Source organism: Phymastichus coffea, unplaced genomic scaffold (assembly GCF_024137745.1).
Source record: "Phymastichus coffea isolate CEN01 unplaced genomic scaffold, Cenicafe_Pcof_1.1 PCOF00212, whole genome shotgun sequence".
NCBI classification, from domain to species: domain Eukaryota; kingdom Metazoa; phylum Arthropoda; class Insecta; order Hymenoptera; family Eulophidae; genus Phymastichus; species Phymastichus coffea.
In genome coordinates, this window is record NW_026707023.1 from 137,793 (window position 1) to 152,785 (window position 14,993).

Consider the following 14,993-nt stretch of genomic DNA (forward strand, 5'->3'; position numbering starts at 1 on the left):
TATATAGATTAAACAAAATTATATTGAAAATTTTAAGTAGAGCGAACAAACAACAAACAACTCAATCGAGCAGACAAGTAGGTTGATCTCAAAGGCACGCAATTTCATAAAACTCTGGAGACTGATTTTCAGACCGATCCTCCAATAAACAAGCAAATTATTTTGTGATTGACATACTTACGAGTGGGCAGAAGTAAGTCAAAGTCAAGCGTGTTTTCTTGTCGGATTCTTCCTCGCAACTGGACGTCCGTTTCACTTGGGCATCCAAGCTCTCCATGCAGAAGCGAGCCCCTTTGCTCGCGCGAACGTACGACTTCTTTTTTTTTTCTCTCTCTCTCTCTTTCTTTAACGGTCAGGCGCGTTCTAACGAAAGCCTCGAACCTGTTGCAATTGTTTGCCTTTCGATACTTAGCGCGCGTGCGTGTATGCGAGCGAGAGATGAGGTCGTTCGACTTTTACAGGTGCATTTTATACTCGATCTTTGTATCTCTAATGGACTCACCTGCGTTTATAGTTTTTTTCCCATTTATTGAGTTGTTATTTATGTGAGTAATATCGGTATCGCAGCGCGAATGGTAAGGTAATAGAAGAACCCAACAGCGCGTTGTAAAGTTACTTATCAATGTACAAATTGGTGCTCGGAAGATCGAAAAACTAGGTCACACGTGGATTCGTCTGAGTTTTTTCTTTTTTTTTCTTTTTTTAGGCCAATTCAAGTGATGCAACGAGCAAACAACTTTGCGTCATTGACGATGCCTCGCGGATCGTGAACACAACTACATTTTTGCCGACCATAAAGAAAAAATATCGAGTTATGAAAAAAAAAAAAGAAAAAGAAAACTTGGCGGGAAAATCGCGTATTACTTTACACGGTAAAAACGAGTTTTTATTCGAGAATAACAGGAAGGAAACAATGAGGGTCCACACTGAAAATTGACTGGTGCATACGCTCGACGCTACGCGAGGTCGACGGAAAAACGATTGACGTTAGACCTTTCTTTTCTGTTTTCGCTGATACAACGGTAGGTTTTTACGCTGGAATGCGGCAATAAATCGTCCACGCGCCTGTAACTCTGCACTGCTTTACCTTCGCTCCTACTGTGTCGTGCACTTTACTGTATTCTTCTACATTCTGAGATATTCAGCTGAAAAGCGTGAATTTAACACTCTGTGGAAATTTAACCAAGGAGTTTAGCTTTCTTTTGCAATTACTGATGTTTCGGCGTAGGAGCGGATATTTCAACGGCACTTGCCTATTATTTTGTCGTAATAGGCTCCGTATTTGCTTTCATTTTCACGATTTTACGGGTTACATTATTAATTGAAGCATTTTCTTTTACCGAAAATCTATCTTCATCAAACAATACTGCAGATACTATAGAACAAAAGCTAAACTTCGAATTCACAGTTGTTATTAAATATTAAATAAAACGCGATATATTTTTTACACGATGAATCGAATAATGTAGAAATAAATTGATAATGCAAAGATACGATACGAGCAGAACAACAGCAATTTCATCAGCTTACAATGATTTCCAATTCTACGTTGCATATAGACATTTTCACAATTTATCGTGAACAGCATGCATTACTTCTTATCAACAACTCGTTAAATGTAAAACGAAATCTTGTACAGAAATGTTGAAAATACGTGACTAGACAATACAAACATTGTTCATCTGTGTATTTTCAATAGAATTCATTTGAACACTGCTAGAAAAAATGGAAGAGTACAAACGAAGAAGGTTGTAAATGTTATTGAAATATTCCGTTCTCATCATTTATCTTGTATTTTCATATATATATTCTTACAATTCTCACAATTAAAAAAAAATATTTAATTATTTGAAACCGTAGCAAAAGAATACATGAAATTATCAATGATCAATTAGGAAAATCAAAACCACGAAATATAAAAGATAGCTCAAATATTCTGGCCACGTCTATGTATTCAAAATTAGAAAGCTTGTAGACTGCTTCAATTTTATTAGTGAAGCCAATTGAATTGAAAAGATAAAATCCAACGATAGGTGCATTTGTCAGGTAAAGCGTAAAAGCGCGATAAAACAGATTGCTCACGTTTTTGCCTGCGTAACAAAAGTATAGAGAGCGAATGACGCTCTCGACGGCCCCCGCGCGAATGGCAACCAAACGCTCGCGCGAGCGATCGCCGCGGCGCGCAGGATCGGCCACGTAAATTGTTCAGCCGCTGACGATGTACCGTGAAAATGGAACTTAACATCGATTTGTTATTCGCACTCGCGCGTGATGATTCTTACGAAGAAACTTATGCGCGATCATATAAAAATAAGATGCCCCCCCCCCTCCCTCTCGGTCTAAGCGAAGAGGACAGGCATATGGTGGTGCTTGCGCGGCTGCGAGTCGGCGAACGAAGCTCGTTAGGTGGCAATTGCGACATAATGCATGCTATGTGGTTTTGATATGGCTCATTGTACACGTGCGACAACTAATTTTCTACTACTTCCGAACGCTAACATTTTGCTATCATTAAGCCAGTCTTTCGTTTGTCGATCAATTTCTCGAACGGAGTACCGAAGGGGACGTATAAGCGCGCTCATCGAAATGATTAGAAACCGCTTAGCGTTCGGTTGTAAAAGGACAGATGGGACGGCACGTTGTAGTGTCTCAGCAGGTAAGGCGTATGAGGAATCACGTCCTCGGCTCGGATCCTTAAGATTCGGAGGTTCATGTCGCGCGCGTTGATCGTCTTTTGGAAGAACTTTTGGAAGCGAGTGGATAACGCCCAGACGTTGCCGCTGTCTCGCTCTACCCATCGTACTTCCGCTGCGAATTGCAGTTGCTCCGGACTGTACGCCAAAATTCTGAAAAACATGTGGTATACATTACTTGTTGGATCGACTTCAATTCATTGATACAATCGATCTGATTCGAAAATAAGTACTTTTATTGCTATGATAAATAATGTAATTGTAAAATAAGGATATTTATAAATAAATTTACTTTTTCATTTACGTAAGTTTAATATCGTAAATATTAGAAAGAAATTATTCTATAATTTTTCTTTTGGTAACGTAGAAAAATAACTAAAATTGAAACCCAACAAGAACATCGACGCTCAATTTCTTACCCATTAAATCTTCAGTATATCAAAGGTTTCGTTTACTGTAATGTTATTGTGTTAATGTTGCCGTAAGGTAACAAACAACTATTAAAATGTATAGCAAGAAATATTGTTCTATAAACTCGTAGTTTCACACTTGAAAAATGCTCTTTAAAATAACTATTTTAAATTCGTATAATCGGCCACGGCGAGTATCTATTTTCATGAAAAAAAATTTGTAACATACCGAATGAATTACAAATTAAAAGCTTAACTAAGGTCTGAACTATGAACTACCACTCTGCGGAGTCACCAACGGGGCAAAGGCTCTTCATACGAAAATACGGTATTGAAGTTTAAATGTAACCATTGGAAGCCTTATAATCCATGTCAAGTCCTTTCTAGCAAAATTAATTTTAGAGCGCTTATAAAAATGTCTCACGGGAGCAGCGTCAGCGTCCACCTGCGTTTTCCATTTCAAGTTCGCGCTGAGAAGTAAAAACAACAGACAACTTTGTTGCATAACTTTGGACAACTTAAATATTCCAATTGGTTGCTATTGATGTCTTCCGTAGCATGACCTCCGATGTTTATTGTATTGTAAAACCAATGATTCTGGATGGTCAATACACGATCATCGCGAATCACGTTAACGCATTTTGTTTTATACTCGCGTGCTTTTGTCCTTTAACATTATTAACGACATCTGTCGTAACAATGGTCAGTGGAGTAAATAGTATGTTATATATCACGAAGCCGCTCTACAATTCCCAGAAAATCTCACCTTTTTAGTTCTTTGTCAATCTAGAAGGAAAAAGTGTAACATATTACATGGAATTTAAGTGCTCAATAACAAACTATAGGCGTTACAATAACATATTTGATCGATGTGGCCAATCAACTATTAAACATTAGAGGTGTCCAATCCAAGTAAAAATTAGACAAGCAATCGGTTATTCGTCGCAGACGTTAAGTTATTGTAATATCCATTGAATTTCCGTATGCGGTAAACTATGTTTCGAAAATAAATCTCTGCAGTCTCTTTTTATAAGTAAAAAACAACGGATGTGTGTGGCTTTTCTCCGGCACTTACTTAACGCGTGCTCGGGCGCGGCGCGGAGAAAGCAATTACCTCTGGGTGTTGGTCTGCGGCTGCCAGGCAGCCACGGCAGTCTCGCTGAGAGGCGCGAAGATAATGGTATCGTCGCGTGGATCCACGGACAGTCCGATGCCCTGGCTGGATTTGCGCCCGATAAGCGTGACCGGGAGCACGTCGCCGAACGCAGGTGGGCCGGCTCTCAGCGCCGACGCTGGCACGCTGTAGAGGCGATCGGTGGCCAAGGGCTGGTAATACACGCTTCCCAGTCGAGGCGAGAAGGCTATTCCGACTATGCCGTCGAACAGCTCGAACGTGTCGCGGCCAATCTGTAATTGTCGTCGGTGGGTTAACTTTCGCGATGCTGACGCGCAAGTGACTGGGCGGCCGTTCCTCGTCTCTCGCTACAACGACTCGCTGGGGACCGTGCTCTCAGTCTCATTCGCAAAATCATTTATCGGCGTATACTGCCGCAATCATTTTACACCCGCGATAATATCTCTTTATGGCGGCTTCGTACAGAAACATTCGAACAATCCGTCGATTAGAGAATTCGTTAAACAGTAGCGAACATAGCAAAAGTGCCCCAATTGAAACGATTAGTTTTCCGATGAAATTTCGATGCACGAGGGCAACAGAATCGTTACAATACAGTAATTATTAGAATAGACGGAGTAAGTATATACATACATCTACGAATACTTTAGCGCGGGATAAGTTGAACGCTCATTAAAACGAAACGTGACAATATTAGGATTATATTACCACTCAACGTCCAAATCAGGCACAAACTTATAATTATCAAAGCAACTCATAACGTCACAATTTACTTCTGTAACATGAAATTTCCACGATGCAAATGGTAACGCAAGACAATTATCCAACTTGTGAAACCATTGTTTCTACGAGAATAAAAGCTGAATTGCAAAATTTTCGTTTATAATTCTACCTGATACTGCGCCATATCCGGATTCGGGAACATCGACGAATGCAGGAATCGCCAACTCCTGTCTGTTGCTCCCTCCAGTACTACAAGTCCTGCAACGTCGACACATAATTAATCGAATGCGCGTCGAATGAAAAAATTGTCCGTGCTCAGTGCGAGGCGAGGCAAACTTACCGGGACCCGTGGTGTCCGTTATGTAAACGTAAACGTCGTCGCAAGTTGTCGCCGTCGTATCGTCGATCACGAGATTCGTGAATAGCGAGTTCGGTCGCACGTTCTGCGAAGTGAAAAGAATCATTTACAGATCATTAGATTTACGTTGTTTTCCTCGATCGACCTGTGCCATTAATTAAAATTCCACATAAAGAACTCGTTTTACTATAAGCTGTAATAATTCTTGCTGTATAATAAACGTCGATCAGAATTTTGAATGACTGTCATGCAAATGGAAACTCACGTTAAATGTAAAGAGAATCAATTATCAAGGGCTATATTGCAACGATGAAGACATTAGGCTGAAATTCTTTACAACATCGAACCTAACGATCTTCGTGCTGTTAATAATGTGCGCAAACTGCTGCTACAGCGCACGGCACAAGAACAGTGAAACTTAAGCGTGTACCACGCCACTCACTCAACTTGCCCAAGCCCGTTTGAATATAAGCTTACCTCGCGAGGGAAAGTGATAATGCGAACGAGCTGATCGGTTTGCAGATCAAAGATCAATATCTTGGGTGGACAAAGCACCGTGAAGTCATCGATGGAAGTGTTGATACCGCTGTCGAGGACCCACAGACGATTGCATCTGTCAGCTCGGACTCGGTACACCGAGATCAATTTGGAGCAATTAAAGTCACCTTTGCCGGCACTGTGCCAGTCCCACGACGGGTACGCCTGTGCATTCACGAGATTGATCATTTGTCAACGCCTCTTTCGTTACAAAACTTGATGGTACGTTCTATTTTTGTGTGACTTCGTGTCGCAAGAGCGGCATTTCTTTATGAAATTTGGTCGGTTTTATTTTCCTCGTATAAAGCGTTCGGTGACTCAACCAATTATCTCGACTTGTATAATTCCTGCAAAAAGAACTCAACGCTTGAACCTGCTCAAGTATATCCTTTTACCGTTAATCATATGCCAAGTGAATTGAAGTTGAAGTATAATTCAGAGACTCGACGTTGAAAAATGATACGATAAATTTCACGTTACGAAAGACAACAAACGTAGATGAACTTACTTGATTATAAATATGAATGATTATTCACCGCGCGTACACACAAAACGTTATTCGTCTAAATTCTCGCGCGGAAGTCTTTGCAGCATTTGTTCACAGGCCAAATAAAGTCAGAGACAATTCAATTTTACGGGACAAAATTTGAGCAATGAGGTAATAAAATACGCCTCCTTCCAATATACTCGAAATCGTAATTGTGCGTAATTCTGTTTTTATACTGAAATTAAGCGAATTGCCTGTAAATGCGGTGAGCTACCCAATGGCATGTCTCGCGGCACGAAACCCAAAGTAGCCGGCACACCGGCTCTCAATCGCGGCGTGGCTACGAAAATTCGATGCCAGCCGACTTCCAGGCCCGTGGGCACGACGTTCTCGGGTTGAAAGAGATCGAGGAACGCCGGATCGTAGGGGAAAGCGAACTCGAGCAGCGGCCACTGTGCTATTGTCTCCAGGACGTCGGCGCTGCACGTCGATGCCACCAGCAAGCTCAGCAGGAACAAGAGCCCAAAGTTTCTGAAAGTAATTAACGCTTTACGGCGACACGTTCGAACGCGTCGAAGTCAACAATCAAGAAAGAAATCTCGGCGCTAGCGTTTGACTTTGACTGAGCGGCGTTTAGGCGAGGGCCGGCCCTTCGAATCACACGCGGATTCACGTCTGTAGCTGGCCATGCGTACACACGAAGTTGTCGCTTCGGCTGCTCGAATGATTATTCTTCGCGATGTACTTTGTCTCTCTCTCTCTCTCTCTCTCTTTCACTCACTCTCTACTACGTCCGGAAAATCGTCGCTAATGTTACTTTCTACTAATGCGCGTAATTTGCATGAAAAGTGACGTTGCTCGTGCGACTCGCGGACATCGGAAGCGACGTTGGATTTGTCCAATCCAGTGCTTTTCCTTTCTAAAAGCGCACAGCCGGGAGCGCAAGAGAGAGAGAGAGAGACAATGACACAGCTGGAATCCCTATGCATGAGCGAAACGCGCGCGCTCGAGCTCCTTTGACTGCGCTTTCTAGATTATCGACCGCGAATATTTATCGCCAGCGTGATTATCGCGACAAGCGCATGGCTTATGCGCCGCTTCTCTTTCGAGCACTCGCATGCTTTTGGCCAGGCCGTCGCGCAGCTCGCTGTGTATCTATTTTAAGCTGATAAACGTGATGCGCCTTTTCATTAAATACGCTAATTGTGCGCGCATGCCTAATGCACCCTTTTATAAAAAATACTTAAAAATAACGATCATCAAAATTTTCATAAGGATTCTATTTATACAGATGTCTGTAGCTGAGTCTATTCTTGTTGATTTCCCGTTTTTTTTTTCTACCATTCATCGTTTCTACATTGACAAGTGAATCATAGAAAACAAAAATTTTCAAGCTTTTCTTGAAATAGATATGCACTTCTAAGTGTCCACCCGAACCGAATGCAATAATCCGGCAGTCCTTCACTTCTTACTTAGAAAACTTTTTTATTTTCTCAAAAAGCCCTACTTATCCACTTTAGCCAAGTTTTCAGAAACTACCCAAATGGGCCTTGTCATTATCTAGTAATTTATCGCATATAATGGTCATCACGGATATCTAACCACTGTCCTTACGAAAAAAAACCTTTAAATTCGAACGATTGAAAAAAAAAACCCAAAAGAGTGTGAAAAAAAATAAACGACGAGCCGCAACGTTATCCAACGTAGTCGTCAATGAATCGGCGCGCAGTCTTTTTTTTTTATTTTTACTGGACAATGGAAAGCGTAGCACGACAATCGAACAATCGACATATGTACCCACGATGCGGCGTCGCGATCATTAGTACAAGCCTTTTCCGGGTAATCTGATCTTTTACCTTTTCATAGAGTCACATGAGCAACGCAACTCGGCCTATGGGAAAGAGGAGAAAAAAGAAATAGGCGGGGAGAGCTTGCGAGAAGAGAAAAATTGGATTTCATTAGGCAACCGGAATACGTGTATATAGGATTACAAATGCACACATGATTACACACGCGACCACTCTTATCGTGTTTCGGTAATCGAAGCAAACTGCAAGCCTGTTACAACTCGTCGCTCTTTGCATTAATTATCAATAGCTCTTGCGCGCGAGCTACAAAGTCATGGACTTTCGAATGATGTGGTTACGTGGCCTTGAAACAGGTTGACTGGCGAAATCGCGTGTTAGGGTCTTGTTTTACTTTTGGATGCAAGTGACAATTGTGAAAGTTTCTTTTCTGCAAGCTTGTGTCGTCGGCACGCACGCGCGATCAACTATGCGTGCGCCGATGTTTTCTTTGGAGATGCATATCCGAATTATATTGCTCGTGCGATTCCTTCGACTTTTACGATCAATAATTTTAGTGAACTCATGACTCGGACAGTAGTTCACAATGATATTTCAATTTTTCTCAGATTTTATCTCGTTTTAACTAACGATAGAGCTCGAAATTGAAAATCTCGGGTGTCAATTCGTATTAAATCATTTTCGGGAACAAAACGTATGCATAGGTAAAAGGGACAAGCTTGTCGAACCTGACGATTGAAAAAGAATAATTCTAACGAACGTTCAAGCAATCAATGTTTTTATCACAGTTAACGTCACTGAAATCGGAAAAAAGGAATTCATTTATGATGCCTATACTAGCTATCGTGTTTACCACGTTAGTAGCAATTAAATCATCGAAAAAATCAATCGCGTCGCAAAGCATTTTTCAAACAATCTGGTGAAAATTTCTTACAGCGCGAACCGCTCATCAGTTATAACGCGGCGTAACAATTTTTTTCGCATGTATACACCTTGTAAAACAGCGTACGATTCCCTTGCGCGCGTGAATTCACAAATTAATAAAAGAAACGCGAGAAAGACGATTAATCACCACTGAATTCACTAAGACAAAAAATTGCAAGCACTCACCTCATGTTCAAAAGTCACAAATAAAAAAGAAAACTAAAAGAAAAACGAAGAAGAGGAAAGAACGAGAGAGGAGCCGAAGAACCGCGCGCGCGCGCTTTGGTAGCACACGGAGCACACTTGCGCTCGCAGGCTACGTTCGCCAAGTACCGACTGACTGCGCCACGCCACGGCTGATCCAATTTTCTGCAGGCGCGCTCGCGCTTGCCTCGGTGTATCCCCTAGGCTACTATCTCATTGTGCTCTCGCACACACACACACGGACGAGCGGAGGGAGAGACACTCCCTCTGTCTATCGACCTTTCGAAAGTTTTCGATTGGATATGCATGTACAACTTGGGAGTCGCGGCGAGCATGCTTTACGATACGGGATCGTGACTCTTCTGTCTTTCTCCCTTCCTCTTTCTCTCTCTTATTGACACCTCTAGTCCCGTAGCCATGGGATAATGGCGCCCTGTACACACGCTAATTTTCCGAGAAAAGTGTCACGCGAAGGTGATATTACGGCCTCGAACAATGCATTCTCGTACGTTGCGCCAAAAAAAATTACACAAGTGCGCAGGGCCGTTCTTCCTTTGAATTGTGCATCAATGCTAGCCGCATCACGACACATTTGCCTAAGCGCCTTAGAATGCATAGAAGGACCTGTTCTACGATGGTTGCAGCATCCAACGATTTTACTCCACTAATTGCTTGTCCACGTTGATCGACACTTTCTCACGTTCGCCTCACAATAGCGGCCGCGGCTTTAGCCGTTTTTTTTTTTTAGCTCGTGCGCCATATTTCATATGCGCGTGCTATTAATTCGCTCGTTCGAAATTTGTTCCACTCGAAGAAAGAAAAAGGCGAAGAGTTTCATTTTGGTTATCGACCAAGCAAACAAAACGGAAGGCTGGTCGTTTTCGCGACAGAAAAAAAAAATGGGACACTTTGAATTAACAACTGAACTCGGAATTTCTCTGGAAAAAAAACCGGCTAAACCGAAAGAAAAAAAACATGTGGACCCATAAAGGTGACTGCAACTTTTCACCCAATTAAGAATGAAAGTTCAGTGTGAATGTATGTGATGCAACGCGTCCCAGAAAGTAAAGAGCGAAAGAGAGATTGAACGTTCAGGATTTTTCAACTTTGTATAACACGAACTAGACACACTTTGCGTAGCGTTACTATAAACACCAGTGAGGAATAAATATAAGATCATCTGTAGTACACTCGGACGTCGACGCATTGTGAAAAAAAAACATCTTAATACCGGTATTGTAATGGCAACTAGTCCCCCGCACGTGTTACATCAAACGATCGCATTTCTATACGATAAGAGCTTTGTGTAAAGCATTCAAATAACAATTTGTTTTTTTATCCAACGGCGAGAAACCGGTACTACTATAAAACACTCATATTGTATGCAATTTAGGCGACTCGACATTTTCCCCTCTTGGCGTACACATTTATAATCCACTGGGATATAATCACAAGATTCGACGCAATTATAACGCGAGCTGCATTTATGCTCGAGCGTGCTAATGGCATCGCCCGAGCTCTCTTTTTTTTTCAGTCGAGTTTCCGTTTTTCTCAGGCGAAAAGTCGATCGTAATGGGAGTTTTCCAGGAATCGCGCGCAGCCGCGACTGGACGTGCGTGTGCACTTCGTGCGTAATCGCGGATGTGAAAAATTTGTTTTTATTTTTGTCGTTCTCGATATCCATCACTACGGATTTAGTAATGTTAACGGCTTTTTAAATAACAAAGTACCAATTATCCGCCTAATGTATACGTAATATCGAATATGGAGTATGTTCGCATAATTTCATGATTATCGGATCGAAGATCGGACCCATTTAATTTTCCAAAGGAAAGTGAAGATTGAAATTACTATTTTTCAATGCTCACTACTCTCGATTCGTTTCTTCTAATAATATAATTTACGTTCAATGTCCTTAAGAACTACCGTGAAAAAAATATAATCTTTATTTCTTTAAACAAACCAATTTCTCACAGTAATTCATACGTATCTCAACATTTCTACAAAAACAATGAGAAAGATCTTCGTCCGCCGAAGCGAGCGAGAAGATAAACAGCCAAGCGCAGACTGAGAAAGAACAGAAAAGCTGAAACAATCGCGCCGCGACCAGGTTGCCGCGAAGGAAAGAGCGGATCCAACTCAACGTATAGATCGCCAATTACGAAATATAAGATCACGAAAAACAATGTGTTATCTATGCATCCGCATCCCGATGAACGACCGAGCGCAAGAGTGCGGAGCGGACGACCTTGTGTATACGTGCAATACACAAAGTGAGAAAGGGGTCCGGGGCCGATACGCCTGCCACGCCTTTGCCTGGTCATTGGCTATGGGAACTCGAACGCGCGCGCGCGCCCGATTTGGTTGAAAAAAAAAGGGAGACATGAGAACGAGCTAGCTGCATCGCTATCGCGTGCAATTGATTAGCCGTTCGCTTTGTTGGCGGATTGATTGGAAAAATTGATGGTTTCGCGAATTCAAATTAATCTGCGGCGCAGCAGAGCCATGGAATTAGCAAACGATAGCGTGTCGAAGCAATCATGTCATTTTCGTCTCGCTGAGACATACGAGTTAGAAGTATCTTTCTTTTCCATAGAGAGATCGGCATCGGTATCTATACTGACTCGCATCAAAGGGAGCACGCATGCAATCGTCTCGACGCACGTCGCTGCACCTTCGGAACGTCAACTAAGGATACTTATTACCGTTCGACGCAAGGAAAAAAAAAAGCACTCGCGTGGAACTCAAGTTCGCGCGACCGTTGGCCACGCGCAGTGACGCACTGTGACGATGCGAGCTGTCACCGTAATGAAAAAGAATACACGCAGACCTATCGTCGAGCAGACACATCTTGCGACAAATCGAAGTAGCGGACCACGCCAGTACGGCGAATCGTAGAGCTTGGGCCAACGAGTGGCGCAGTCCGAAATCCGACGAGCTGTCGGAGACCCGCGAGGACCGCGTTTTCACTTTTGCCCGTTCGCGCACGCGTTAAATCGGCGTCTTGGCTGCACCAGGACGTTTCAATTACTCGCAATGACGGATTGCTCGTGAACCCCCCCCCCCCCCCCCCCCCACTCTCGATTACATGACGCGCCGATATCGATAATTCGCAGCGCGTCCTACGCTACACGTAGATTTAATAGGCGCTCGAGGAAGTCGTTCACCGTTGCCGCGCGTTTACGTGCTCGGCGGTGCGTGTCGCTTTAGTAGCAAAATCCCTCTTCCACTGCCCACGCGTGTGCGAGCGAGTTTTGGCTTTGTTCGCCTTCTTCCGCGTGTCGTTCCCCGTCGAGCAGTTTGATACGTATGCTGAATATCCTGCGCGTTGAATCCGTGCGAAGCGACCGCGGGCACAAAGCAAATTCTTCGAGCGAACTCTACTTTTGCAACAACGCGAACGACCCGCGCCTCTTATAACGTAAACTGACTCGATTGTAAACTAGGCAGAACCCTAATTGAATTGCATCGCTCGATCGCACTCGTGTCGCCGCGATGCGTTCTTTCCCAACTGCGAGTCAAGATTTTTTTTTTTTTTTATTTACGAAATAAGCTGGCTCTCCGAAGGCGAACGGTCGAGCGTTCGACTTCGTCCACTTGTCATCCGCGTAACTGGCGCGCGCATGCAAAATGCTGCGCACGATGGCCGCTCGTGTCAGGTGCTCTGGAAGCTTGACGGCTCGAACGCCAAAAATCTCGCGTAATTCATCGCGCGCACCCTTTTTCGCGAGATTTACGGCCTTCGTCAGCCGCCCAAGCCTCGCTTGTGGAATATGTCCCGCGGGACAGACAGCTACTTTTTTCTCTTCTTTTGTTTTTTTTTTTCTTCTTTATTTAGCGAAACTTGTAGAACTCGACCTGTGCGGCTACGTCTGTTTCTGGATGTGACGGTTGCGTGATTTTTTACACCTGACAAACCGGACGACGCGCGAGCTTGGGGACACTCGCTTGAGAGTAGTGCAGTCGCCGACAAGAGCATTCTAATTGATTCACTTCTTTTTACTCCGGTCGGATCATTAGTTCGATTTGAATTTTCATTGAACTACATCGTTTGGAGACGACTTCGCGCTTGTGTTAAATTATCAAGGCAAACAATTGACAAAGTTGGAATTGTAATAATTCAGGATCGGCAAGTAGACCGTATGTATCTAAACGACGAAAGAGCGCAAATCACTGCACCCAAACATTCTTCCGATAACGGAATCGAAAAAATCGCGAACCCCCACCCACACTATAAGTCAGCAGCTTTTGCAACACGCGCAATATCCCTTCACAGCAATGGAACTGCGTACACTACATCTCATAAATCCACCGTATAAATCTGCATACCGAGGGACTACACGCAAACAATTAAAATCTCATTTTTCCGAACCTGGCTTGTAGCAGCAACTTGCCCGACCGATTAATCAACGCCCCACGCTTATGTAGTTGACTAATTGCTTATTAGCAATTAGTCAACTACATCAATGTCATGATGAAAAAATGTGTCCAATATCTGGCGTCAATATTCACAACTTTCTCCGTGACACTCGTTACGACACGACCTCTTCCCCTCTCAAAATTGCTGTTAAATCACTTACAACCGATATTTTTTTATAAATTCGTTTGTGACAACCGATAAATAACAAACCGATTGGTTATTACTAAACTTACATTTGAATGGGGAATTTGAGGGAAATATGTGCTACTATATGTATAGCTGAAAGCTTAATTAGACGATTGATCTCATTAAAGAGCTCGTTTTCGTTTTCTGATGCCTCATTATACGGTGAACAGGTAGAGGTTCGATATACCTTTCTGACAACTGTCTTCCCGTAGTCTACTAGAACTCATTGCTAAATAATGAATCACAGTTATTTAACCGAAGTATCCAATTCATAAAAATGCGCGCATACATAGGTATGACGTTTTACTTGCATATCAAATTATGTAATTTCACTGGAATAATATATGCATTTCATCACGTGCCGCACAGATTGGTGTAACAAGTAACACTATAGATCTGGCAGTCGGATAATGAAAATACGCGAGCCCGTATGTACGATTATCAGATTTAAATTGTCTCGTTACAATATCCGTTTTTGGATGAAGGAAGTTCTCCAAGCTGCCGTTGGAATCATTTTGCGTTACTTTCCACTCGACCCTCGCGTATATCCTTCCTTAGCTCGCTATGGAACGACGTATACACTTATATATATACATATAGCCGATCTTCCCTTCGAACCGAAACTCTTACTTCCTATACAAATAAGCGAAGTAAATGTCGATCGCGCTGCTGCTACGAATTATTACGTTCGGCGCGACGCGAGACGATCGGCCACCGGGTTCGCCCTGCGTGGAATTTCAACGCGCCGTCCATGTGGCGATCGTAGAGGTAGAGATACCAGTTTTCTTTCTCTCTCTCTCTCTCATCCTTACAATCGTCCTCGCGCGACACGCGTGTGTAGATTATTGAATTTCGGTTGCGCCCGGGGCGCTTCGCGACTCGTTCGCCCAATTGATTGGGATCGCGCGGGGCTGATGCAATAACAGCGGCATTGGCTGGATTCGCGGGCTCGATTTTGTTACGTGTCGTTCAAGGACATTTTCTTTGATCTATTGTTCGCGCATAACAATCCTTCCAAAGATATTCTTTTGTGCGGGGCATTACCTTTCGAATTTCGCTTCACAGTATCTGTCATTATTACGTCAAACGTGAAAGTTGCAAGTAATGATCG

The 14,993-nt window shown here is 43.0% G+C and overlaps 1 protein-coding gene across 1 annotated transcript; it reads right to left on the bottom strand.

Annotated features, from left to right (window-relative positions):
* Positions 1-1,868: 1,868 nt before the first annotated feature.
* On the bottom strand, positions 1,869-9,399 carry LOC131674129 (protein yellow-like). The gene is made up of 7 exons (XM_058952649.1): positions 9,259-9,399; positions 6,598-6,874; positions 5,797-6,021; positions 5,302-5,404; positions 5,131-5,219; positions 4,218-4,510; positions 1,869-2,846 (listed from the first exon to the last, which is right to left on the bottom strand). Exons 1-7 carry the CDS (start codon positions 9,261-9,263, stop codon positions 2,591-2,593), a joined length of 1,248 nt encoding a protein of 415 aa, XP_058808632.1. The 5' UTR covers positions 9,264-9,399; the 3' UTR covers positions 1,869-2,590.
* Positions 9,400-14,993: the final 5,594 nt, after the last annotated feature.

Excerpts from the sequence above, each read along its gene's own strand:
- LOC131674129 (XM_058952649.1), bottom strand. Across the intron at positions 6,022-6,597 it reads GTAGCTCACCGCATTTACAG|GCGTACCCGTCGTGGGACTG; the intron begins GCAATTCGCTTA and ends GTGAATGCACAG. Across the intron at positions 5,220-5,301 it reads AACGGACACCACGGGTCCCG|GACTTGTAGTACTGGAGGGA; the intron begins GTAAGTTTGCCT and ends TCGACGTTGCAG.